General features: G+C 42.8%; 1 protein-coding gene across 3 annotated transcripts; it reads right to left on the reverse strand.

Annotated features, from left to right (window-relative positions):
• Window positions 1-331: 331 nt before the first annotated feature.
• On the reverse strand, window positions 332-27,437 carry AIFM2 (apoptosis inducing factor mitochondria associated 2). Of its 3 annotated transcripts, none has more exons than XM_034775169.1 (9): window positions 27,076-27,437; window positions 25,621-25,839; window positions 21,623-21,738; window positions 19,275-19,394; window positions 12,874-12,960; window positions 12,278-12,386; window positions 4,892-5,044; window positions 2,591-2,791; window positions 332-845 (listed from the first exon to the last, which is right to left on the reverse strand). In XM_034775169.1, exons 2-9 carry the CDS (start codon window positions 25,793-25,795, stop codon window positions 691-693), a joined length of 1,116 nt encoding a protein of 371 aa, XP_034631060.1. In that variant the 5' UTR covers window positions 25,796-25,839; window positions 27,076-27,437; the 3' UTR covers window positions 332-690. The 3 variants fall into 3 exon arrangements, with proteins under 3 accessions (XP_034631060.1, XP_034631059.1, XP_034631058.1); XM_034775167.1 differs by having other exon boundaries at window positions 691-845; window positions 12,874-12,966; window positions 27,076-27,436; XM_034775168.1 differs by lacking the exon at window positions 27,076-27,437 and having other exon boundaries at window positions 12,874-12,966; window positions 25,621-25,795.
• Between the last annotated feature and the right edge of the window lie 39 nt (window positions 27,438-27,476).

The following is a 27,476-nucleotide window of genomic DNA, read 5'->3' on the forward strand; positions in this document are numbered from 1 at the left end:
TATAAAAGACACTGAATTAAACCCTGTGTGGAATTTTTGCCAGGTAATGGGTGCAATGCTGTGCATCAATTCAGGATGGCAGCCATCTGTTCTGAGTGTGTCTCAGGGCCAGACTCAGAGTATTATTGTCTTGAAGACTTAAGCAACCCAAGGCCTTCACTTGGACTATAAATTCTGCAAAAGCAGCTCTCTATGTTGTGAAGAGATAGGATTTGCTGTTGAACCAAACTGAGCAAAAATAGCAAATGAGGGTAGTGGACTTGCAGAGACAACATATCACACATTTCACTCAAAGAGAGGACTGGTAGACAAAAATGAATGGACTTTTGAAAACATCTTATTCTGCTACTTATTTTAATTTAAAATACATTTAAACTGGATTCCTTTTTCAGCTCCATCTTAGCATGTGAATTGTGTTTTGAAAAAGTTTCAGCAAGAAATACAGTTTCTGTGCGGATCCACTTAACATAACTGAGAGCCACTTTAAAAAGAGAGCTTTGTGTTGTTGTTATGCACCATGCTAAAGAATGGCATTCGTAATACATGATGTTTTGGTGCAGTATTGATATCAGTCAAATAGCCATATAGCTTGTGTCATTTTGGTAATTATGCACCTTTTACTCTTTTCCAGCTTTGTTCATGCCAGTTGATACATGTATTCTCTTGCTACTTCATCATTGTCCTTTCTATCTAGCAGGGCATAGTCTGTCCCATAGTCTTCCAGCTCTTAGAAACAAAAAGGTCCCGGCTCTTGGCAATAGTCACCAAAAGACGTCCCACGTAGCATCCATTAATCTGGCCTACCCCATCATTCCGGCCCATCGAGAGCAGGAAGGTTAGTGATCCTAGAAGTGAGAAACATACACAGTTAGCCGTCAAAAAGTTGCAAATGAGATCAAACAGCATGATCAGCACCCGTGTGCTTCATAGCACAATAGAACCAAATTACATGGCAAGAAATAAAAGATTTTTTTTTGCTGATTCTCTAGAATGCCCAGCTCTATGGGATTCAGTCATAGGGTTTTCTGGGCAGCCTGGCTTAGAATCTCCTCCCTGTATGCCAGGGAAGTAGGAAGCTTGTCAGTTTCAACAATTCATTTTCTCATCTCCATGGACTTCAGCCACTGCTCTGTTCGCCAGGTAGTCTAGCTGTCCAGCCAGCACTTCTGGCTCCCAGACCTCACGCTGGCTGGTTCTACATAACAATGAAGGAAGCGTGCACTGCTATCCAGTTACTTCCCCCTTGTACAGAGCAAGGAGGACTTCCACACAGGTCCTTCACGGCCACGAGGGAGAAAACAAAATGTTTGGTACCAGGCTGCAGCAAAATGAATTAATTCTATAGTATCTTGGACAAATGCTAAATTCCACAGCTGTGGAATCACAAAGTCCATGGGGCCCTGCACTAGCTAAATTGGTCAATTCACAACCTCACAATCAGAGTCTCAGGCTCCTTTCAGACTTAAATGGGCATCAGTTGCACTCGATTCACATTTTTAATGTTTTTGCAACCACAGGGGTAGACACCTTTTTTATTGTAATTATTAATTATTATTATTATTATGAAAGCTGAGATTCTGGAGCCTAGTTCTCCAACAAAGGGCAAATTCTGCTGCAAATGCCAAGGAACCATAGAATACACAAGACACTGATGATGCTTTTGCACAGCTATATCCTTTATTCTTATAATTTGGAAATAAGGGTGGGAGATGAAACAAGAGAACCTTGTTTTCTCCCTCTCTCCTAAACCAGAGTTAACCTTCAGGTAACAGATGTTTCCATTTATAGAGGACTGTTTCTTATCTTTTACGCTGCTGTACCTCCATGAATTCAATGGAATTATTCATGATTTAGAGTAATATAAATCAGAGGAAAATTAGGCACATGGCATCATGACATGTATGCACCTCTTGTCCTAAGCCTTGGCATTAAAGTGGGTCCAACCAAGCCCCTGAAATGTAATTGAAGAAGATCTGGAAAGCGATTCCAGAGAATATGTACACAGACGGGCATCAAGAGCAAGTGGGCAATGCACTCTGGATGTCCTATTATCCCACTGCTACAGCAACTAGCAAGGAAGGCTACTGGTAAATATTTACACAAGAAATGCCACTGACTTAAATGGGACTAACTGCATAATAAAAGACTACGCATGTGATTAAGATTTTGCAGGTTCGGGTCATAAGAGTTAAGTCATGATATTTTGCTGTTCCAAGGACTTAATGTCATAGTTTGATAAACAACTCATTAAGATAATGGTTTCCTTTATAAACTGTAACCACCATATCCTCCCACCAATATAACAGTAATCAATCAGCAGCGAAGGGGAAGAACATTTCAAAGTACAGAATAATCAGTGTGCTTGTTTTGTTTCTGTGTCAAAAGAATTGCTGAAGAGTTGGCAAGAATATTTTTTAAGAGGAAGAAAGTAAGAATAATATCAGTGATATAATATTCAAATCCAAATTATTTCCTTCAACTCTAAATACAGTCCTGTGCAAGTTATGGATTTCTTACAAAGTAATTCTATATAGAGATGAAGAAAGAATCTCATCAGCTAAGACTTGTTATGAGCAGAGCCCAGTTTTACCTGGCTGGTAGGTTTTAAGAGGTTTCTGTGTCAGACTGTTGATGATGTTTGTCACCACAATATTGGCATGGAGCCCAGCATGGTATGCCATTTTCGGTTCCTTCACATCAGCACAATCACCAATAGCATAGATGTTATCATACCCTTCCACCTGGAGATACTGGTTGACCTTTAAAGCACCATTACTCGCCAGCTTGTCCCCTGTTTAAAAAAAAGAAGTGCATCACCTTACGGCCTGAGGAGTTGAAAAACAATGCATATCCAGTGACACAGCGCATACAGGTGAATCACTACCAAAAGCTAGATCATTAACTATTCAGTAAAGTAGTTGTGTAACTTATATTTGCCACAGCAAGAGAATGACACTCGCCATGTAAGAAGTCACTCCTATATGATGCATGATAAATCATGTTTAATTGATACTTCAGCGGGTAATATCACCCGAGAGCCAACAGTGTATGCAAACCAGGAAAAGAATGGGCCAAGTCTTCAGCTACTGTAAATAGTCATAACTCAATTGAAGTCAGTGGAACTATGAAAATTTACACAAGTCAAGAATCTGATCTGAAAATGCTAACTTTAGTATCAGGCTCTCTGAATTCACTTTCAGGACTAGAGTCAAAGGGTGGCCTGAATAAATTTGGTTGTTGAGGAACAACAACACTCCTAGTTTTGCCAAATGATAACAAGTCTTTCTAGTGAGAATTACAGAATTTCAAATCTATATTATAGCACATTAATTCTAACACAGACACATATCCCTGCTCCGATTTTCAGGCACCTATATATTTTTTAGGTGATAAGTTACACTTCGACTTGAAATTTTTTTATGAATTTTCTCAGCGGAAATTTTAATAGTTTTTCCATGAACAAAGGGTGATTTTCACTGTTTTTTTTTTTAAAATAAAGCATCTGAACTTTTTTCCACATGGATGACTCAATTACCCTTTTAAAACAGTAGATAATGCATGGGTTTCATCCTCTGAGGACTAGTGCCTTTCAGCTGCTTGAAAGAATTTCCTTTGAAAGTTATTCATTGTATGTGTACAGAACACTGGTTTCTATTTTGGCCACCTAGGATACAATTCTCCAGATACACAACTGTAATACAGTTTGAGCCAGACTATTCTGGATCCTCCTTGCACAATAGGCAGCATTTGCTCCCCTCAAATCCCTTTTACCATTTCTATCAGAAGGTGAACACTTGAATGTGCAACTGGTACAATATAAAATTCCTACGTCCTTTCTAATGCTGTCTAAAGGAAGAGTGGGTTAAGGTCATTAAAATTTGAATTAGATGCGCACTTGTTAACTCACACATTTAAGAAAATGCAGTCACGTGCAGTTGCACTAATTCTCACATTTTATTTGTCTTCCCCTTGAAAACACAGAAGACAGATGAGTGATATTTACTATACAATACAATTGGCTTTTAATTTTAAAATGTAAGATACTTTAATTGAAACATAATACCCTTGGAAATATTTTGTTGCATAGGTTTTTAAATAATTCACCAAGTAGGATTAGCTGAACACCAGGGCACAGATCCTTAAATGGCGTAAAATGTCATAGCTCCAGACTTCAGTGACAGTGTTATAATAGCTGAAGATCTGCACCCAGGCATTTTAGTAGGGGTTAACCCTTCACATTTAGGTGGAGAGTCCTACAAGTGTTATAGGCCCACTGCTAAGTGCACCAGCTACTAAAGTTTCATCCTAATTTCCCCCATTCACCGCCAAATGCTGTGTTTCTAGAGCACAGTATTACCAGCACATTGATGGATTCATTGCACTCATGGAGAATGTTTGTTCTTACACAATTTAGCACATCTGGCATTCTCTATACAGGAGAGCTCCAGGACTGGAACAACGGGTAGCGGGGCTCAAGACCGTAGTGCACTGACAGATGAGTTTAGCAGCAGGAGTGAAACCCTGGCCTCACTGAAGTCAGTGGGAGTTTTGCCGTTGACTTCAGTGAGGCCAGGATTTCACGCAGGACCACAATAGTAGGATATATTGGGTGTCTAGCTAAAGTTAATGGTTGGGGAAGGTGAAGAAATAATACAAACCACTTAGTACATAAATATACGTCCTCTTCCACAAACTTCCACCAAAGGGCCACTTTCTTTTTTGAAGTGTAAGCTTTAACCACAGAGATTAAATGTATTCTAACTATACCAAGTTAAATTTCAATACCACTTGCATACGGTCTCTAAAATATGGAATGGAGATCAAGTTTAAAACATTTTATTACCTGTGCTGAAGAATCTTAGCCCCACCCTGTCCTATGGTTTTAACTTACCAAATGCACTGCTGTATGCTGATGAATTGATCTTTATACCAGTGCAGAGAATCACCATGTCAGCAGCAACCTCTGTGCCCTTTTCTGTCTTGACTGCCATATTCTCTTGGAATCGGTTTAAAGTCAGCATATGCAGGTTGCTGACTCTGTCACCTGTCATAAGAAGCAGCATATAGGTCTTTGTGATAATCAGCAGGGATGCTGCTACCCCTCTAAACCAGCGACTCAACCTTTTACTTCTTTCAGGAATCTGATTTGTCTTGTGTATCCCCAAGTTTCACCTCACTTAAAAACTACTTGCTTACAAAATCAGACATAAAAATACAAAAGTGTCACAGCACACTATGACTGAAAAACTGCTTACTGTCTCATTTTTACCATATAATTATAAATCAATTGGAATATAAATATTGTACTTACATTTCAGTGTATAGTATATAGAGCAGAATAAACAAGTCATTGTCTGCATGAAATTTTAGTTTGTACTGACTTAGCTAGTGCTTTTCACGTAGCTTGTTGTAAAACCAGGCAAATATCTAGATAAGTTGATGTACTCCTTGGAAGGCCTCTGCGTACCCCAGGGGTATGCGTACCCCTGGTTGAGAACCACTGCTCTACGCAGCGTAAGCTGCTTCCTTGGGCACCAAAGCCTAAGGAGTCCAAAGTGTGCCATTTTTAACAAAAATACTTTTATAAAGATTGTACATTTAGAACACATTACAATATCTGTTCTACGCAAGGCATACTAAAATATCTCCCAAAGTTTCATTTCAGAGAATCATATTTAGTTTCCTCCATTTGTTCCTTTCCTGGAGTTTATCGCGTTTTCATCCTGAATTCCCACTGTCCCTTTTATCTTCTGTGAAATGCCTCCACATCCAATGGCAAAGCCTCTGGTCTCTGCAGATAGTCCAGTCACTTTTCCATTACCCAGAAAAGCCTGATCCTGTAGCACGCGGATCCTGTACCTCTTGGGTGATGCTGAGTGCCCTTCCTTTCCATTGAAGTCAAAGAAAGCTGCCAATGCTCAGCAACTTTGAAAATCACTTTGGTGTTGAAATGTGAATTTCAGAACCTAACTTTAGGACCTAACATTTAAAAACGTTGGCCAATATATACGATTATAGGCAGAACTGGTAAGCCTGACACTGTTTTAAGACCCTCTTTTCAATTGCTTATATATAGCTTTGCCAAACTATTAGGCTGAAATTTTCCATGCCGGGTGCCTCCATCACACTGATTTTTTCCCCCCCCCTCCCCAAAGCTTCAGCTAAAATTGTTCATACAATTTCAGAAGATAAGACTCGGGGGTTGGGGGGGGAACATTGTTTTGTCAGTGTTAAAAACAAAATCATTCTGTTTTGTTGAGACACTCTAGACCCTCCATGCTTTGGAGCAAAGACTTGAAATTAGCCAGGAGGGCTGGCTTTTTGTCAGAGACATGCCTTTTGCCATTCCTGTGACCAGCCATCAAAATGTATCCAGCTTATAAACCTCTGAAAAACTCAGTTTGCATATACTCAGTAGAGCCGTAAGAGTGTGTCAGCTAAATTCTCATATGCATCTACTCTGGGCATGCTCCATTCCAAACCTTTAGGGGCTGAGCAGGACTCTCCTGTAATTGCTCCTCCCAGCAGTCATGGGATACTTTGGTGCCAGACGGAAACTGAGAAAGGAGACTGTCCCTCCTGTGCTCTCAATTCTTCTGCTAGAGCCCAGGCAGAAAGGAAAAGGAGGAGGAAGCAGCTGATTTGAATGCAGAGAGATGAGAAATGGCAAAGGCATGCATGGCTCACAGGACCAGCTCTGCCAATGCAAAAATGGTTCTCTCCTGCACTACCTGTGGCGACAACTCCTTTTTCCAACATAAGATCTCTCCAGTATTTTGGAGGTGTTTATCCCCACCTTAGCTGCTTCTCACCCCCAAGACTGTAGGCGGAGGCACATGCACTTCATCTCTACATTTTGTTTCTTGTTTTGTTTTTTAATGTCAGGGTTGGAAGGGACCTCAGGAGGTCATCTAGTCCAACCCCCTGCTCAAATCAGGGCCAATCCCCAACTAAATCATCCCAGCCAGGGCTTTGTCAAGCCTGACTTTAAAAACCTCTAAGGAAGGAGATTCCACCACCTCCCTAGGTAACCCATTCCAGTGCTTCACCACCCTCCTAGTGAAAAAGTTTTTCCTAATATCCAACCTAAACCTCCCCCACTGCTCCTTGTTCTGTCATCTGGTACCACTGAGAACAGCCGAGCTCCATTGTCTTTGGAACCCCCTTTCAGGTAGTTGAAAGCAGCTATCAAATCCCCCCTCATTCTTCTCTTTTGCAGAGTAAATAATCCCATCGAGTTAGTGCACTAAAACAGGGGTAGGCAACCTGCAGCCCACGAGCTGATTTTCCGTGGCACTCACACTGCCCGGGTCCTGGCCACCGGTCTGGGGGCTCTGCATTTTAATTTAATTTTAAACATTTTAAAAACCTTATTTACTTTACATACAACAATAGTTTAGTTATATATTATAGACTTCTAGAAAGAGACCTTCTAAAAACGTTAAAATGTATTACTGGCACGTGAAACCTTAAATCAGAGTGAATAAATCAAGACTCAGCACACCCCTTCTGAAAGGCTGCCAACCCCTGCACTAAAAAAATATTAGTGTAGCCAGGTTAGTGAGAGTCCTGGCGAACAGCAGGATGGGATAGGCACGCTGACTACATGCCCAGGGGGTTCAGGTGGATTTGTACTTGGCACAGCCTATGCTGCTGCTCACTGCTACCCATGCTACCGCAGCTACACTGCTACATGTAGAGAGCTAGCTCAGAGATAGCTAGTACAACTATGTTTAAGCAAGCAAGAAATCACACCCTCAGCTCCAAGTGTAAACACACCCTACAAGTGCTTTTTGTAAAATAGAAGGTGTGGAGGGATACATGGTATATAGCAGCATATTATGTAGAAATAAAACCTTTGGGTTAGAGAATAGCATGTCACATCTACTTCACAACATATAACATTTGCATGGTTGGGTCACTGTGGAGGTGACCCAAGAAATCACAGAGTCTCAAAATTTGGTCCCAGCCATTCAGATTTAGTTCCTTATTCATTTGAATATTATATTAATATTAATTTTCTTTATAAAGGAAAGTGCCAGGGAGATGCTGAGGTGGCACAAGTGGAAATAGGACGTGGGGTGAGAGGGCGGGGCTGATGTGGCACAAGCAGGAACAAGGTTTAGGGTGAGAGGGAGGCACTGAGTTGGTCTGGCAGAGCGAGCTCAGTTGAGATGGAGACACTGAAAGGATAGGGCTGGAGCTCAGAAAGAGGTGCTAAGGCTGCAGAAGCTCAAGCAAGGACAGGGTGAGAGTTAATTGGCATAAGATGAGCTTAGGCTCAGGCTTCAGTGGGATTCTGCCTGTTCCTAGAGAAGGGCAACAAAGGTGTGACAAGGGGGGGGAGGGATAGCTCAGTGGTTTGAGCATTGGCCTGCTAAACCCAGGGTTGTGAGTTCAATCCTTGAGGGGGCCACTTGGGGATCTGGGGCAAAATCAGTACTTGGTCCTGCTAGTGAAGGCAGGGGGCTGGACTCGATGACCTTTCAAGGTCCCTTCCAGTTCTAGGAGATGGGAAGATTATGGTGATCAACAGATGGCTCAGGCAGTGGTGCTATAAGGAGGGCTTTGGGATGTATGGCCACTGGGACACATTCATGGACAGAGGACTGTTCTCTCGGGATGGATTTCACCCAAGTAAGGAGGGAAACAGACTTCTAGGATGGAGGCTGGCACAACTGATTAAGAGAGCTTTAAACTAGGAATTTGGGGGAGATGGTTGGGAGATGTCCAGGTAATCTCCACGCCGGAATTTAACATTGAGAGGGAAGAAAACGAAGTAAGAAAGGATACAGCCGTGGGTATGAGAATGGACATAAGGAGAAAGGGTAGTGTAAATACCAGTCTAATAGGTGATACTGGTGGTAGAATGTCTGTGCCTAATCGGGTAAAGAATGTCAGTGAAGACAAACGGCAAAAATTATGATGCTCGTACACTAATGCAAGCAGCCTAGGTAACAAAATGGAAGAACTAGAGCTACTGGTGCAGGAAGTGAAACCAGATATTATAGGGATAACAGAAACGTGGTGGAATAGTAGTCATGACTGGAGTACTGAAGGGGATGTGCTGTTTAGGAAAGACAGAAATAAAGGCAAAGGTGGTGGAGTAGCATTGTATATCAATGATGAGGTAGACTGTAAAGAAATACGAACTGATGGAAATGGATACGACAGAGTCTGTCTGGGCAAAAATCACATTGGGGAAGAAAGCTACTAGAGCCTCCCCTGAGATAGTGCTTGCGGTATGCTACAGACCACCGGGATCCAATCTGGATATGGATAGAGACCTCTAATGTTTTTAATGAAGTAAACACTAATGGGAATTGTGTGATCATGGGAGACTTTAAACTTCCCAGATATAGACTGGAGGACAAGTGCTAATAATAATAATAGGGCTCAGAATTTCCTGGATGCAATAGCTGATGGATTACTTCACCAAGTAGTGCTGAACCAACAAGAGAGGATGCCATTTTAGATTTGGTTTTGGTGAGTACTGAGGACCTCATAGAAGAAATGGTTGTAGGGGACAACCTTGGTTCAAGAGATCATGAGCAAATTCAGTTCAAACTAGATGGAAGGATAAACAAAAATAGATCTGTGACTAGGGTTTTTTATTTCAAAAGGGCTAACTTTAAAGAATTAAGGAAATTAGTTAGGGAAGTGGATTGGACTGAAGAACTCGTGGATCTAAAGGCGGAGGAGGCCTGGAATTAATTAACGTCAAAGTTGCAGAAACTATCAGAAGTTTGCACCCCAAGAAAGGGGAAAAAATTAATAGGCAGGAGTTGTAGACCAAGCTAGATGAGCAAGCATCTCAGAGAGATGATTAAGAAAAAGCAGAAAGCCAACAAGGAGTGGAAGATGGGGGGGATTAGCAAGGAAAGCTACCTTGAGGTCAGAACATGTAGAGATAAAGTGAGAAAGGCCAAAAGCCATGTAGAATTGGACCTTGCAGAGGGAATTAAAACCAATAGTAAAAGGTTCTATAGCCATATAAATAAGAAGAAAACAAAGAAAGAAGAAGAAGTGGGATCGCTAAACACTGAGGATGGAGTGGAGGTTAAGGATAACCTAGGCATGGCCCAATATCTAAACAAATACGTAGCCTCAGTCTTTAATGAGGAGCTTAGGGATAATGGTAGGATAACAAATGGGAATGAGGATATGGAGGTAAATATTACCACATCCAAGGTAGAAGCCAAATTCGAACAGCTTAATGGAACTAAATCGGGGGGCCCAGATAATCTTCATCCAAGAATATTAAAAGGAACTGGCACATGAAATTGCAAGCCCATTAACAAGAATTTTTAATGAATCTGTAAACTCAGGTGTTGTACCGTATGACTGAAGAATTGCTAACATAGTTCCTATTTTTAAGAAAGGAAAAAAAAGTGATCCGGGTAGCTATAGGCCTGTTAGTTTGACATCTGTAGTATGCAAGGTCTTGGAAAAAATTTTGAAGGAGAAAGTAGTTAAGGACATTGAGGTCAATGGTAATTGGAACAAAATACAACATGGTTTTACAAAAGGTAGATCGTGCCAAACCAACCTAATCTCCTCCTTTGAGAAGGTAACAGATTTTTTAGACAAAGGAAACGCAGTGGATCTAATTTACCTCGATTTCAGTAAGGCATTCGATACGGTTCCACATGGGGAATAATTAGCTAAATTGGAAAAGATGGGGATCAATATGAAAATTGAAAGGTGGATAAGGAACTGGTTAAAGGGGAGACTACAACGGGTCATACTGAAAGGTGAACTGTCAGGCTGGAAGGAGATTACTAGTGGAGTTCCTCAGGGATCGATTTTGGGACCAATCTTGTTTAATCTTTTTATTACTGACCTTGGCACAAAAAGTGGGAATGTGCTAACAAAGTTTGCGGATGACACAAAGCTGGGAGGTATTGTTAATACAGAGAAGGACCGGGATATCATACAGGAAGATCTGGATGACTTTGTAAACTGGAGTAATAGTAATAGGATAAAATTTAATAGTGAAAAGTGCAAGGTCATGCATTTAGGGATTAATAACAAGATTTTTTGTTATAAATTGGGGACGCATCAGTTGGCATTAACAGAGGAGGAGAAGGACCTCGGCATATTGGTTGATCACAGGATGACTATGCGCCGCCAATGTGATATGGCCGTTACAAAAGCTAATGCGGTCTTGGGATGCATCAGGCGAGGTATTTCCAGTAAAGATAAGGAGGTGTTAGTACCATTATACTGTACAAGGCACTGGTGAGACCTCATCTGGAATATTGTGTGCAGTTCTGGTCTCCCATGTTTAAGAAGGATGAATTCAAACTGGAACAGGTACAGAGAAGGGCTACTAGGATGATCCGAAGAATGGATCTCCTGTCTTATGAAAGGAGACTCAAAGAGCTTGGCTTGTTTAGCCTAACCAAAAGAAGGCTGAGGGGAGATATGAATGCTCTTTATAAATATATCAGAAGGATAAATATCAGGGAGGGAGAGGAATTATTTAAGCTCAGTACCAATGTGGACATAAGAACAAGTGGATATAAACTGGACATTAGGAAGTTTAGACTTGAAATTAGATGAAGGTTTCTAACAATTAGAGGAGTAAAGTTCTGGAACAGCCTTCCAAGGGGAGTAGTGGGGTCAAGACTAAGCTTGATAAGTTTATGGAGGGGATGGGATGATGGGATAGCCTAATTTTGGCAATTAATTGATCTTTGATTATTAGCGGGAAATATGCCCAATGGCCTGTGATGAGATGTTAGATGGGGTGGGATCTAAGTTACTACAGAGAATTCTTTCCTGGGTGCTGGCTGGTGAGTCTTGCCCACATGCTGAGGGTTTAGCTGATCACCATATTTGGGGTCGAGAAGGAATTTTCCTCCAGGGCAGATTGGCAGAGGCCCTGGAGGTTTTTCGCCTTCCTCTGCAGCGTGGGGCATGGGTCACTTGCTGGAGGATTCTCTGCACCTTGAGGTCTTTAAACCACAATTTGAGGACTTCAATAACTCAGATATAGGGTAGGGATTTGTTACAGGAGTGAGTGGGTGAAATTCTGTGGCCTGCGTTGTGCAGGAGGTCAGACTAGATGATCATAATGGTCCCTTCTGACCTTAAAGTCTATGAATCTATGAGAGCCCTGTTCAGTCTTCCTCACCAAAAACAAGCATCAGAGACAACGGTTCCTTACAGGAGAAGGAGTTAGAGATGGGGGAGTAGGGGAGGAAGCTTTGAGGATTTTTAGAGACTCAATCTGAGTTAGAGAAATATTAAATGAAATTGGTTAAGAACATACTTAACAAGAGACGCACTTCTTTCTCGAGAAGAATCTCCTTCACCATCTGCCGGACACTTGGTAGAAGCTCCACATCAGCCAGTGCAATTTTTGAATGAATGAGGGTGACCTGCGGACAAATGCAAAATAACTACAGCCAACTGGGGAAAAACAAATAAGAAAACAAAAACAAATCTGAGTCAGCCAGGAACAAATACTATTTAAACAGGATTGCGTCTGTCTGCTGTCCCAGCAAGCAGGCAAAAGCAATAGCCAAGGCTTAGGCTTCTGGCTTTCAGCATGCATTTCTTGGCAAGAAAGGCAGAGTAGGGTGGATGGGTGAGTGGAGGATCTCGGGAAGAACACTAAGCTATTCTGCTTCCAGCCAACCCCAGCACCAGGATGCACTGCAGGAATGCTGACTGCGAGGGCGCTCACAGTTGCTCCACTTCCAACCTTGATGAATATGAGGCTCTATGGAAAATGGTTGTGAGGGAGTTTAGCTACGGCAATCCCAAACTGCTCTAGCAGGGGCATTGTGGAAGAACACATTTAAGTCACCAGATGAAGGAAGCAGCTGGTGGAGCATTAATTATTGTGCAAGTTGTTTCTTGTACCTCTTTGGCTGGATATTCTGTTTTGATCTCTGCAGCCATCTCCACTCCAGCAGCACCACCGCCTACTATCACGATACGTGGAGATTTCTGGAGCTTGCAAAAACAAAAAACAAACAAAATCATATCTCCTTGTTGCATTATTTCATACATAAAGTAACCTAGAATGAGGCATTCAGCCAGAACACTCATTCTGGCAGCACCAGCCGTGCACCTTCCCAACACGTAGGAAGACCTTCTTATTAAAGTGGTGTCCACACAGAAATTATCAATAGAACACCCTTTATCTTCTACCCTCTGGAACGAGAGGTGGAGTTGTCCCACCAAAAGCACCTTCTAAATCCCATCCTAACCTTGAAACACCCTTGGCAGTTTTGGCCCTCAAAAAAAAAAAAAAAAAAAAAAAAAATCTTGTATTTCAACAGGAAGCATTGATTAGGATACCTGAGTCCTAGGGAAGGGCTGGCAACCATCAAATGCAGCTTGTTTACCAGATTTCAGGTGAATTTTTACTATAACAATAAGCCACTCCAAGATGGTCATTCGTAGGGCAGCACTGCAGCCTGTTATGAGGCATGAGACGATGTGCCTTCATCTAACTAAGAAGTGCACCGATCACCTATTAATGCACAGTTTTACTACCATCAGAATGCAAGGCCCATTCATTTAGATCTAAAAAGAAAAATAAGTTTGGGGGCAGGGGGAAGGAGGAGTGCAGGAGCGTTGTGCAATATGTTTTTCCACTATGAAAAATAGTACTTGGAGGATGATCAATTAATAGTCAAAAGGGAAATGGCTGCTATGGGATCCGGTGGGTCTAGCATTTTACATGTCCCGCTTTAAAAATCATCGCACCTTTTTAATATAATGGGTAGAAGAATTTTCTTCTTTCAGGATGAGATCCCAACAGTGCAGCCTGGGCTGATGCCTGACTGTGATATCACCAAAGAGGTATTTAGCAGTGTGGCTTGCCCATTAGGGTTGGAAGGCCTGGTGCCAACCAACTATGGTTAAGGGGTCCTGCTAAGGCAGGAGCGAGACCCTGATAGGGGAGTTTGGCAGTCAGAGCCTGAAAGCTGAGCTCCAGCTAAGTAAAGCCTGGGAGTAGTGACTCAATAGCTCTGAGGAGAGGGGGTGGATGGAAGAAGGATACACTGAACTGGCATAGGGCCTGGAAGGGCAGACGGTGTGTACAGTTCTTAAAGAGGTCCCTGAAGAGAAGGAAACAGGGAAGGTGCTGAAGCATGACCACTGGCCATGAGGCACTGTGCTGTTGGCAGCTGCCCTGTTACAAGGTCCAATGGTCTAATCTGCCCATAGCTTTGTATGGTCACCATCCCCACCCATAGCCCATATTACAAGGAGGCCTATTTCACTACTGATACAGGCATCGGAGCCCCAACCCACAATTCTTCAGTTGTGGTATGCAGGATGCTACACGAAATATTCCCTATTAGCCCTCATCCCTTGGTCCAGACTCCACTGTTGATTTAATCACCATGTAGAAAGCCTTGATTTAAACTGATTCTCCATTTGTACTTTTCTAAAGAAAACCGCTCTCTCAGTGATTGAGATTAAAACATGTTTTACTGGTTGATTTACAACTAAATAGAGCATTTACTCTAGATTTGATGTATTAACTATATACATTTAAGCAATTATATAGCTTAATAATTTCAAATCCTTAATTGTACATTCAGTCTATCTAGTAAATAAGCAATATCATTCACCATTGTGTGTCAAGGTGCAGTAGGATGGTAACTGGAATTTAATCCATCACGCAACAGCACAATGTTTATTAAACAAAGCCATCTTAAATGTTTTAGATACATAACTTGATCAAAACACATTTCACATTTACAACTAAATGATTTATTAAACAAAGGCATTAACTATATAGTGATGGAACTAAACAGATTTCAAGTCAGCTTGGAAAAAATTTCAAATATGCTTAAGTCTTTTGAAAATGAGACCGTTACTTAGGCTGTCCTTCAAACTTTTGCAATAAGTAGCTCTCAACATCTTCCTCATTTTTGTTCACAGACCGGAAGAGACAAGTATTCCTGCTTTTTCAACTCCCAATTTCTCAACTTTAAATGAATTAGTCCAAATTCAGAAAGTATCCTCTGTGCCTGCAGAAGAGGCTACTGCTGTCAAGAGCTAGTTTTGCATATTCAGTTCTGGTTCCAGGTGCTTAGCTAGTGACTTTCAGTTCAGCTGCGACTTTTAAAAGATCAAACATATTGCTTGAATGGTTCACCTCCAGTCCTGAAATTTGTTCTGGTTGGATATGATTGATGGGTGATAAGATACCCATTTCATAGCACCATCTTCTTCTGCAGTTAGGCATCTACCCTGGTACTTTGGGTAGAGAATGTTGGCCTGAAAACAAGGCGGAGTGATTGATCCCATCCATCCCATTTCTTCACTGCTGGCAATCTAACTGTTGTTGGGTATTTCTTCAATGTCTCTTGAAATTCTTTACAGAAAGACTGGTGATATGGTTGATATTTAGAGTTTGTCCAAGGTTATCAAAAGAAGTTTCAGTATATTCAGCATATCCTCTACATTTCTCTTTAGTCCAATGTAGACTACTGTGGCTCCATCTATTTTGCCATGATTCTTCACAAGTTATCAGAATAGGCCAGTTCATAAGAAGTAGCTCAAAACAGCCAACCACTGAATTCCATTGTACATTTTGGAGAATTAGTTTGGATCTTCCTGCTCTCTTCAGTGAAGCTGAAGCAAAGTGATTATGGGAAGTATTTTGCAATTTTAAAATTTTCCTTAATTCCTGGAGTTGTACTTTAGTCTTTGGTTAAAAGGTGCATCAAATGAGTACTGCACACGTTATAAGTTTCAGGGTCCCTTCATTATCTTCTAGATTTCTTTTCATCTGTGTTACATTTGCAGTATTATCTGTGACAAAACTATATACTTGACACTTGAATTTTTGTTCAGTTTGTTATTGTTTTTACTGCTACTTGTAAGTATTCTGCTGTATGGGCAGTGTCTAATTGTTTCTGTAAGTTTGACAACAGAAAATAAGGTTGTCTCAAGCAAATATTACTGGACCATTGTATACACCGTTCCACCCATCAAGACTCAGATTAACAAGCTTCCTGTCAATTTTTTGCACACTGTTCAGTTTTCCTTCTCATACACTGTATCCAGAAGTCTTCTAGCAACGTCTGCTTGCTGGGTGGACAGTGACATGATTCAATCATTATGGACCAGGCTAATGACATGTTTGTTCTGAACTAGATGAAAAGGAGACTTGTTGCATAAGTGAACCAAGTAATCTTTTCACTTATATAGTCTTCCTGGAATTTGCTGGTCCTGATTACCATGGGTTTATTGGATGAAGAAAGTCTCTGGTACAAGAAACTGACTTTATGTTTAATTGCAGCACTGCTAGTGATACCAGCAGATGATGGAAATTCATAACTTCTTACTGTATATCTAAGCTAGGCCCTGAAACAAAATGGCAAAGTCAGTCACTGACTTTGAGTCAGTCACTCAATGCACAGCTTTAAAAAAAACTGAGATTCCCTCCTACTGCAGCTGTGTGTATCACTGTTTAAATGATGATTTAGTCTAAACCCAGTTTTATAGGGAAATTAAATAAAGGATTATCTGTCTATTTAAACCCTTAACCCTAGCAACATAAAACATCTTGAGTTTAAAGGTTTAAATTCATAAATGCCTAATAAAACTTTAAACAGGAATAGTTAAACTAGGATATTGGATTATACTGAGCAATGAGAGATCATTTCAGAAGTCCAGCAGTAACAGTAAAATTGAAATTAATATATTCCCACAAAAAACTAGCATACCAATTATATTTTGAATGCTAACATTTTGAAATACATAAGCAATCCATTCAAAAGGTAAGCTTATGACCATCTAAATTGTTTACTAGCATAGTAAGACATGGTGGATGGTCCATAAAATTGGGGCAAAAATAAAGTTTGCTAACCAATTGATCCAGATTGATGTAGACATGCTAAACAAAGTCACTGTCTTCTGAAGAGCATTTTTCACAGTGTCTTGTTCTGACAATCAGGCCTTGCAGCTCTGTTTACATTTGGCACATGTTCCTTTTTACTCAGAGGTACAGGAATTTCTTGAAAATTTTCCCAGATAGGATCTCTTTATGATCCGCAACCATGGCAGGCCTTCCCTATTCTCCCCACCCCCACAGTTCTCAGGTGTTGAAATCAACACTAGAGACTGCACTCTGAAGAATGCTATCCCTTCCTCCCACCATCCTGTTTTGACACCAGGGTTGCTCCTTTCTGGTTGCACACTCTGCTCCTGCTCCCTTGTTATAGACTCCCCTTATGACATTCCAGGGTACACTCCAGACCAGTGAGGGGCTGTGTCACCCCTGCCCTGCAAACTTGGATGCCTCACAGTGCTCTGCTGCTGTAGCACTCCCACCTGAGCCACTCACAAACAGCCTTCTAGTATGCAGGTTACACCCCAAGTGTCTGTGTGTAGTTGCAGCCTGTCAGCCACACACCAGTCACACTCTGGCTTCCTCCAGCTGTGGTTCCCACTTCCAGAGTGACCCCAGCACAATCCCAGTCCTGGATTTTCCTCCAAAATGTATGTTCTGCCCTGTCTAGTGCTCTCCTGAACAGCCCAGATACTAGATCTGTTGCCCCCCTAAAGGGATCAATATTAAACCATTTGCTACCATAAATGGTGTTACCCACACAATTCAGTTTAGACAACACTGGATTAGTTTAATTAAAAAATAAAACAAGTTTAACTACAATGAGATAAGTTTTAAATACAAGTATAAGGGATCAAACTCAAATGGTTATAAGGTAAAACACTTCCTAGTACTAAAACTTAAACTAGGCTTGACTCAAGGTGAAGTCCCTTACACATGTTCCCAGTAACATTGCTGACCAAATTCTCAGGCCTGGATCTGCTCCCAAAGGCTGTTCCTTTTGTTATCTGAAGTGAAAAAAAAAGATTTATAGGAAAAGGTATCTTCGAGTGTTTTGCCCCTCACTTTGTAGTCCTGTCCCCCTCTAAAATGCATTTTTCTGAGGTTTACCCCTAGATAAAGTTCATTACTGCTGTGAGGCTGGAGTTATGGAGTCTTGTGGTGAAAGGTTTCATGTTTTCTAAGATGCTGATCTGTTTGTTCCTGCTTTACCCTTTCTTGCCATACAATGGCCACTTGACACGAGATTGCACATCAACTTTGACACTCATCTAGAGGCATCAGCTTGTCCTTTGTCTTTGAGAAACTGGTTTACCCAGACTTGTCTGATAAATACATTTCAAATCTAATTTCGATTTGTTACTACACACTTTTCATCATGATATTACCGAAGTTTAGTGAGTTAGTTCAGATGATACTCAGAAGGCATATTTTGTACAAAGGTTACTACAATAGTGTGTAGGGTGTGCATTCAGGGGTGCATTCTGCCACACCCCGGCCCCATCCCCACACAAACCAAAAAAATTTACAATCCAAGACTTCTGCTTGTGTAACCCAAATCTCTTTTGCACTCCAATATTTTATTTGTTTAGAGACAGAAGAAGGCAGTTGAGAAATTAATGGATTTATATCTGTCTGCATATATAAGCAAGGAGACTGGACAGCGCCATTTACTTGAAGTGCCCAGAACCATCCAGAAGCAAGGGCTGGGCAGATCCATGTTTTCCATGAGCTGGAAAGTTTTGATGGCCGGTGGAGTCATACGTATTCCTAATTTGAGATTGGAGCTTATCAGCACTCAGGTAGGGAGACACTATAAATAAGAGTAGAAGATCACCCAGGTGGGCTCAACGGATGATCCTGATGAGATACACGATGGTGACTCCTGGAGAGAGTGAGTGAGGCTGGGTCCCAACACCTGTGATGATTTTACCAGTTTCTCACACCCATCAGCACAGCCACAGGGTCCCTCACAAGATCGATCCCTTAATACACTACATGGACCATTGTGCCATATTTATAAAGTTTGATCTCAAAAGTTAGAATGTTTTTCCCCTAGTTCTCTCTAAAAAGCAGCTTTTAACTCAATTTTTGATGGAGGATCATGGATTCAGTATTTATTTAAAAGTTTTGAAGTTAATACAAAATGTGTTAAGGTCTAAAATAATAATTAAAGTTTCATTTTTAAAAAGAAAAAAACTTCAATCTGATTTAAATAAAATGTATCCATTTTGCTAGCCCGCTCTCTGATCCAAGCACCACTGCATTATAACACCCCACTCACCCCTGAACTCCAAATTTGGATGTTGCCAGCACTCATTAGTTTCATCCTCGCTCATCTGGATACCAATAAGAGCTCTCACCATAACTATAATTTCTTATATCTTTCTCAAAAGAGACAGAGCCACCCATCACTTTTTCCACTGATGGTTTTCAATCTCACCTCCTTGACCATGTCTTCATAAGTCTGAATGGCAGTTTCCATGTCAACGATCTGGTTAAACTTCCCAGGGAAAGGCCCATCACTGCCTGTAGCAAGGATGAGGTGAGAGTAGAAAAGCTCCTACAAGGGGAGAGAGTGGGATCAGACATCACTTTGATAAGTCCAAGGTAAAGGATACCGAACACTGGAGTCGCTTTGCAGGTGGTGCTCCGACACCTCCCCCTGCCCTGGGGCTAAATAGCAACACTCAGTTCAAAAACAAACATCTTTTGCAGAACTAAATGATTCATATAATTGTTTACCAGTATTCAATCTGAGGATATTAATGGGGACTGGGTGAGTCTGAGTTTGTAATGGGATATCACAGCCTCTTTTCTAGGGGCAATCACTATGCAAAATGGGTATTGTGGCTTCAGTCCAAGTTGTGACAGACAAATATGTACATGACAAGTTACCAGCAGAGCTGGCCCTCTTACTGGCCATCTCTGCAGAGTCTAGACCAGGGATAGGCAACCTATAGCACGTGTGCCGAAGACGGCACGCGAGCTGATTTTCAGTGGCACTCACACTGCCCGGGTCCTGGCCACTGGTCCGGGGGGCTCTGCATTTTAATTTAATTTTAAATGAAGCTTCTTAAACATTTTAAAAACCTTATTTACTTTATATACAACAATAGTTTAGTTATATATTATAGACTTATAGAAAGAGACCTTCTAAAAACGTTAAAATGTATTACTAGCACACAAAACCTTAAATTAGAGTGAATAAATGAAGACACGGCACACCACTTCTAAAAGGTTGCCGACCCCTGGTCTAGACACTGAATGGAAATGGTGCAGACATAGCTACTCTCTCCTTTTAAGGGTGGTCCCTCCAGAACAGGGTTAAAATGCTTTGGCAGGGCAGTTCTGGGAAGCTTACACTGCTGCTGTCCATACGTTTATCCTGTGACTGAGAGACTTCTGTGCTGTTAATTCAGCATTTCTTACCAGCAACAAGGAAGGGAACAGCTTGCCTGAGGGCCTGACAGGATTGAATGCTGCACCACAGATCCAAACTTACTGAATAGTTGCTGTGCTCCGCTTCCCAGCTCAACCCTACGCCCTGTCGCTTTGATAAGTAGGAAGCTGCCACATGAGGCGTGTTTTGGGAACAAAGGGATGCAGATGTCTCCCTGGTGAAACACTACAATTAAAGATGGGCAACTACTCTGAACTCTTCTGTAATCATTGGCTTGGGCTTTAAAGTGAGTTTGCTTGGGTCATGCCCTGCCCTCTTTTATATGGTCACTTTGCACAACAAGGGAGTTATTTGCAGAGGCTCACATAAAGGGAGTTTTTAGCTTGAACATCTGAGTACTCATAGGCGCTGACTCCATGGATGCTCTGGGGCTGGAGCACCCACGGAAAAAAAAAAAAAAAAAAAAAAAAACAGTGGGTGCTCAGCATCCACTGGCAGCCCCACAGGTCAACACCTCCCCCCTGACCGCCACCTGCCACAGAACAGCTGTTGCGTGGTGTGTAGGAGGCGCTGGGGAAGAGGGGGAGCAGTGGGGGTGGAAAGAGGTGGGGGGGCATAACCACAAGGGGGCCGCAGCCCACCCACTTAGCATCCAACTAGGCCCACCCAAATCGGGGCCGGAGCCCGCCGAATCCAGAGGCTGTAACACCTGACCCTGGCTTGGTGTCCGTCCACCTGGCTATGTTCCTCTCCTGCTGGCGCTGCGCGCTTCTGCCCCAGTCTCTGGCCCCAGGTGCATTGAGTGTGCCTAGTGGGGGCAGGTGGGAGCGGGGCTAGCGCTGGGGCCGAAGATCAGGGCAGCAGCACATAGCACCAGTAGGAGAGGGATGTGGTCAGGCGGCTGGACACCAAGCCGGGGTTGGGAGGGGTGGGCGGAGCTTGAGCTTGGGGGCTTGGAGGAAAAGGGGTGGAGCAGGGGTGAGGCCTGGGGCACAGCAGGACAGGAAGAGGCAGGGTGGGGGCTTGGAGGAAAAGGGGTGGAGTGGGGTTAGGGCCTGGGGCAGAGCAGGGTTTGAGCACATACCCCTGGCAACTTGGTAAGTCAGCACCTATGTGAATATCTGCACCACACATGGGTACATAGGCAAACCCCAATTATCCAGATGATACGTCTGAAATTCAAAAGAGTTGGAACTTCAACACCACTTGAATTTCAGGTGGTATTCCCTCAGCTAGTAGTTTGCAATCAGTCCAAAGAGATAAACCCTGTAAAGAAACAGTAAATCTGAACATGAGAGTGAGAAGAAAATCATCTGCTCACTGCTGCATTTGCAGAGTAAAATTATTCATTGGAAGTCATTTAGTCAGTCTGTCCCCAATGCACTCACCTCATCATCATTCAGCAAGACTTTCTGCCTCAGTAGGTCTATTCCAACCACCTTGGCTTGTCGGAAGCTCTCCTCAAAGGTCACAGAGTAAGAGATGAAGGTTTTCTTGGCAAATCCTGCAATGAAAGGAGGATAATGCCACCTATATACTGGTTAAGAAAAAAGGAAAGTAGGGGGACTAGAAACCCCATTTTCCACTATGTTTCCAGAAGTCCTATTCAAATGGCCCTCCTTTGGTTATAAGAATTTGCTTTCTTGTTACACAAAATAAAGGCCTTCTCCATGGCACTAGTGTCCTGACATCTATTCTCTCTGCCACACAGTAGAACCCAGAAAGTTTTTGCTTCAGTTGACAAGAACTGAAAAAGGCAGGCATACAATTAAGGGTGTCTCTACACAGCGACATCCTGGAAAACTAATCAAATTAAGTAAAGTGTGAATTTGAAGTGGATTAGTTAATAATAATAATAATAATAATAAATGGAGATATCCTATCTCCTAGAACTGGAAGGGACCTTGAAAGGTCATTGAGTCCAGCCCCCTGCCTTCACTAGCAGGACCAAGTACTGATTTTGCCCCAGATCCCTCAGTGGCCCCCTCAAGGATTGAACTCACAACCCTGAGTTTAGGAGGCCAATGCTCAAACCACTGAGCTATCCCTCCCCCTGCATTAAATCCCTGTATGCAGGCTTTTATTAAAGTACCTTTAATTTAGTTTAATTCACTTTGAAAGTGAATTAAACTAAAAGGAATTAAGACCACTTTAATTTAGAGGGCTTATTTTCATGTACAGTGGTGCAATTGCACTGGTTCAGTTGTAACTCTGTACGTGAAGATGCCCCTGCTGACAGTAGAGCTTCTCCCATCAGCATAGTTAATCCACCTCCCTAAGAGACGGTAGCTACATTCACAGGAGAAGCTCTCCCATTGACATAATGCTGTCTATACAGGGAAGTTCAGTCGGTATAACTATGTTGCTCAGGTGTGGATTTTTCATCCATTTTATAATCGATATAGGTCTGTAGTGTAGACCTAGCCTCAATGACAATGTACACACAGAGGTTTACTGCTATTTAACTAATCCACTTCAAATTCACACCTTTACTTAATTTGCATTGGTTTTCCTGGAAGTCCTCATGTAGCCAAGCCAGAAATCTCATTTGGAATCAAGTGACTGAGGGAAGAAGTGTTTCATAAGAAAACCACAACTCAAGCCAACAAGGCAAAGCCATCTTAACTTTTGGGATAGTTCAGCAATTTTCAGACTATGGTCCATGGACCTCTAGTAGAACCCTATACAGAGAACCACAGAATGAATATTGACACCAGACCACTGGAGGGTTATGGGGCTGGAGGGGAGGTAGGCCCCTGAAAGTCTCTCTCAAGGTGTGCAGTCAGATTTAGAATGAAAGAGTTGGAGAACAACCATGCTATTCCTTGCAGGGTAATCATGGACCACAACAGGAGCTATTTTTCCTTAAACTGTCTCAGCTGCAGAGTAATGTATTAGACAAAGACATTAGCTGTTGGGAGGCATACCATTTTAATGTAGATCTACATTTGGTCTCATGCTATTTGACAGCATTTCTTTTATGACTTTTTACATAAGTCCAGGACCAGGATATGTACTGGAACACTGAGGCAGGCTGAGAGGAAGGGATTTTTGTTTTTTAAACTAACTGATCACTATTGAGAAGAGAAAGTCAGTACATTACCAGTCATATTTTACACCCAGGCAGCATGTCTTCAGTAGGGGGATTGAACTGGCATAGCTACACCAGTATTGCCAGCCCCAAGCATTCTCTCACACTCACTCACACAAAGCTACATAAGTCAGCTGACACCCTACCCTGTCCTTCCTCCCCTCTTCCCACCACCAAAAACACAACTAAAGATGAATGGCTCTAAAATCATTTGCTTTTTTTAGAAGTTAAGTTGAAAGTTCTTATTTGCCTTCGGGATGTTGAGCTTTCGGTGTCAATGTCACGCCTCTCTCCAACCTTAAGGGCTAAAACTCAATGTAATTATTCTCAAGTAATTCCACTACTACTGGAGCTGGGGCTCTAAAGGAAAAAGCCTAATATTGCAAGGCCCTCAGCAAAACCATGTCACTAAAACCCCAGTGCAGCTGAGCCCTAAGATCCTGAGGAATCTCAGCAACGGGGCTCATGCCCCCGCTGTTGGAGTAACATTCTAAGTATCAAAGAGGCTTAAGATAGCAATTTAGAGTAGCAGTCATCTTTCACGGTCTTGTTTATGGTATCTTTAAATCTTCACAAATGCCTGTGCAAACTCGCAGCTGGCATAACTTTACAAATTTGCCTTTGCAGATAACTATTAGTGGGAACAATTGCATTTGTGCTGTTACTGTGCAAGTGAATCACAAGTCTGCAGCTCAGGTTTCTCAGAAAGCACTAGTGGTCTCAAGTTTTATCAGAAATATAGAAATAACTTAGTTTAACCACAGCTAGAGATATTTTTCTATTTTGGAATCTTACAAGAGTTTTTTAAACCTGCGCAGTTCATCTTTCAGAAAGAAGCTCCACATATCCCAGTAGAAAGAAGAACAGGAGTACTTGTGGCACCTTAGAGACTAACAAATTTATTAGAGCATAAGCTTTCGTGGACTACAGCCCACTTCTTCGGATGCATATAGAATGGAACATATAATGAGGAGATATATATACACACATACAGAGAGCATAAACAGGTGGGAGTTGTCTTACCAACTCTGAGAGGCCAATTAATTAAGAGAAAAAAAACTTTTGAAGTGATAATCAAGCTAGCCGAGTACAGACAGTGTGATAAGAAGTGTGAGAGTACTTACAAGGGGAGATAGAGTCAACGTTTGTAATGGCTCAGCCATTCCCAGTCCTTATTCAAACCGGAGTTGATTGTGTCTAGTTTGCATATCAATTCTAGCTCTGCAGTCTCTCTTTGGAGTCTGTTTTTGAAGTTTTTCTGTTGTAATATAGCCACCCGCAGGTCTGTCACTGAATGACCAGACAGGTTAAAGTGTTCTCCCACTGGTTTTTGAGTATTTTGATTCCTGATTACTCTCACAGATCTTGGGAGACAGACCTGTCCTCGCTTACAGACAACCCCCCAACCTAAAGCAAATACTCACCAGCAACCACACATCACTGAACAAAACCACTAACCCAGGAACCTATCCTTGTAACAAACCCCGATGCCAACTCTGTCCACATATCTATTCAAGTGACATCATCATAGGACCTAATCACATCAGCCATACCATCAAGGGCTCGTTCACCTGCACATCTACCAATGTGATATATGCCATCATGTGCCAGCAATGCCCCTCTGCCATGTACATTGGCCAAACCGGACAGTCTCTACGCAAAAGAATTAATGGACACAAATCTGACATCAGGAATCAAAATACTCAAAAACCAGTGGGAGAACACTTTAACCTGTCTGGTCATTCAGTGACAGACCTGCGGGTGGCTATATTACAACAGAAAAACTTCAAAAACAGACTCCAAAGAGAGACTGCAGAGCTAGAATTGATATGCAAACTAGACACAATCAACTCCGGTTTGAATAAGGACTGGGAATGGCTGAGCCATTACAAACGTTGACTCTATCTCCCCTTGTAAGTACTCTCACACTTCTTATCACACTGTCTGTACTCGGCTAGCTTGATTATCACTTCAAAAGTTTTTTTTCTCTTAATTAATTGGCCTCTCAGAGTTGGTAAGACAACTCCCACCTGTTTATGCTCTCTGTATGTGTGTATATATATCTCCTCATTATATGTTCCATTCTATATGCATCCGAAGAAGTGGGCTGTAGTCCACGAAAGCTTATGCTCTAATAAATTTGTTAGTCTCTAAGGTGCCACAAGTACTCCTGTTCTTCTTTTTGCGGATACAGACTAACACGGCTGTTACTCTGAAACTTGTCATATCCCAGTAGGGTAAACATATCTCAAGGACCAGAGATGGTCCACAAACTTTAGGAAAAAGCAAAGTTACCACTCTCTACAGAGGCCCGGAGAGCACCCACATTGTGGTGGAATGCATCTCTCATGTCCACAAGAACAAAAGGGATTCCCCAGGACTTCAGTTGTCTGGCAGCTTCGATTCCCCCGAAACCTCCTCCAATGATCACAACACGCACTGAGTCATCCACTGAGAGCTTGGATCCCATCCTAGATAGCAGAGCTGCTTCTTCGGGAAAAAACACCCAGCACACTAAGAACAAGGGAAACAATAAGGGTGTCACAAAAGCTCCTTACCTGTGGAAAATAAGGACTTGATCCTGCAAAGGCTTAAATAGTCCCATTGAAATCACTGAGACAAATCATGTACTCAAAGTACTAACAATGAGTAAAACAGAAGCCAGAATATGTATGGTCTGACGACGAACTTTCAGAACAGTTTGAAACAGCCACTTGTACAGCTCAGCTTCTTACAGACTATCTCTTGCCCCCCCAGATAGCTGACAGGACTGCAGCAAAGAACATGCAGTGGAAACAGCATCACAGAAATGTTAAGCAACAGGATACTTGAGATACAAGTTTTATTCTTCCTCCAAAAAGTCATCACTCTGCACCTTGTGAAAAGGCAGAGGGGAATCGGCCCTACATGCTAGAGATTTGTTGTCAACAGAAATCTGTTTTGAGAAGGATAATATGCTTGTAAGAAAATATTTTAATTGAATGTACCAATATCTCCTACAATGGGGTTCTCAACCTTTTTCTTTCGGAGGCCCCCTCAACATGACATAAAAACTCCACGGCCCAGCAGTGCCACAACAACTGGCGTTAGAGGGTAGCAAACAGAGCAATTGCGCAGGGTCCTATGCCACAGTGGGCATTGCTAAGCTAAGTTGCTCAGGCTTCGGCTTTAGCCCTGGGTGATGGGGCTTGGGGGTCCCGGGGCTGCAATCCTCTGCGGCAGGGCTTTGGCTTTCTGCCCTGGGTCCTAGCAAGTCTAGCACAGGAAATGCTTGGTGGACCCCCTGAAACCTGCTCGTGCCCCCCCCCCCCAAGGTGCTCCAGACCCCTGGTTCAGAACCACTGTCCTAGAAGAGCACTTCTTGTTTCCTAACTGTCTCTGTCAATGGTTTTCAACCTGTGGTCTGCAGACTCCTGGGGGGGGGGGGGGGTCAGACTATGTCTAAAGTTTCCAAGGGATCTGCACCCCCATTCAGCACGTAGGGGTCCGGGGTCCGCACACCTTTAGGAGTTGGAGGAAACTTTTTTTTTTAAACAAAACATTTCCTTCCACCTCTCCGCAGACTACACTGTATAAGGCACAGCTCGGCTAGCACTGAATTCAATGTGAAACCGAACTGCGGGACCCAGCACAATCCCTCGGGGGAGCCAAAGAAAGCCCTTCGGAGCACAACGAGGACACGGGCCAGCGCGGGCTGGAGCCCTGGCGTGCAGAGCAAGGGCTGGCTCCGCGCCTGCCTGCTCCACTTACCCCCTCCTCGCACCACTGCGGAGCCGGGAGGGCGATGGAGGAACCGCAGCCAGCGTCCCCGACTCTCCGCTCACGCCAGGCAACGCGGCTGAGGGGACAGCTGAGCTACCACGCAGTTCCGCGGGGCACGGAGGCGGGCGTGGGCTGAGCCGAGTCTTTGCCTCTCACGGTGACTCGGCAAACGTGGCTCGGACCCTCCGGACGGCAGACCCGCTCCCTGCCCTACGGAGCCGACTCCTGCCGCCCTCTCCTGGAGCCCCGGGCGCGCTGCAGGGCCTCAGGGAAAAGCGGAGGCCGCAGATACTCCCAGTCTCCTGTGTTAGAGGCCGTGACGGAGCCCAGCCCGCCTCCTACCCATACAAAAGAGAGAGTTCAGCTGAGCGCTCTGCGCCGGCTGCCTG

The sequence above is a fragment of the Trachemys scripta genome, chromosome 7, assembly GCF_013100865.1.
Source record: "Trachemys scripta elegans isolate TJP31775 chromosome 7, CAS_Tse_1.0, whole genome shotgun sequence".
Classification (NCBI taxonomy): Eukaryota; Metazoa; Chordata; order Testudines; family Emydidae; genus Trachemys; species Trachemys scripta.

What these genes read in the sequence shown, in the direction of transcription:
- AIFM2 (XM_034775168.1), bottom strand. Translation starts at nt 25,795, where the DNA reads ATGGGATCCAAGCTCTCAGTGGATGACTCAGTGCGTGTTGTGATCATT. An exon ending in TCTTGCTGAATGATGATGAG is followed by an intron (nt 19,395 to 21,622) that starts GTGAGTGCATTG and finishes CTCCCCTTGTAG; the next exon opens with GAGCTTTTCTACTCTCACCT. An exon ending in AGCATACAGCAGTGCATTTG is followed by an intron (nt 2,792 to 4,891) that starts GTAAGTTAAAAC and finishes TTTTTTAAACAG; the next exon opens with GGGACAAGCTGGCGAGTAAT.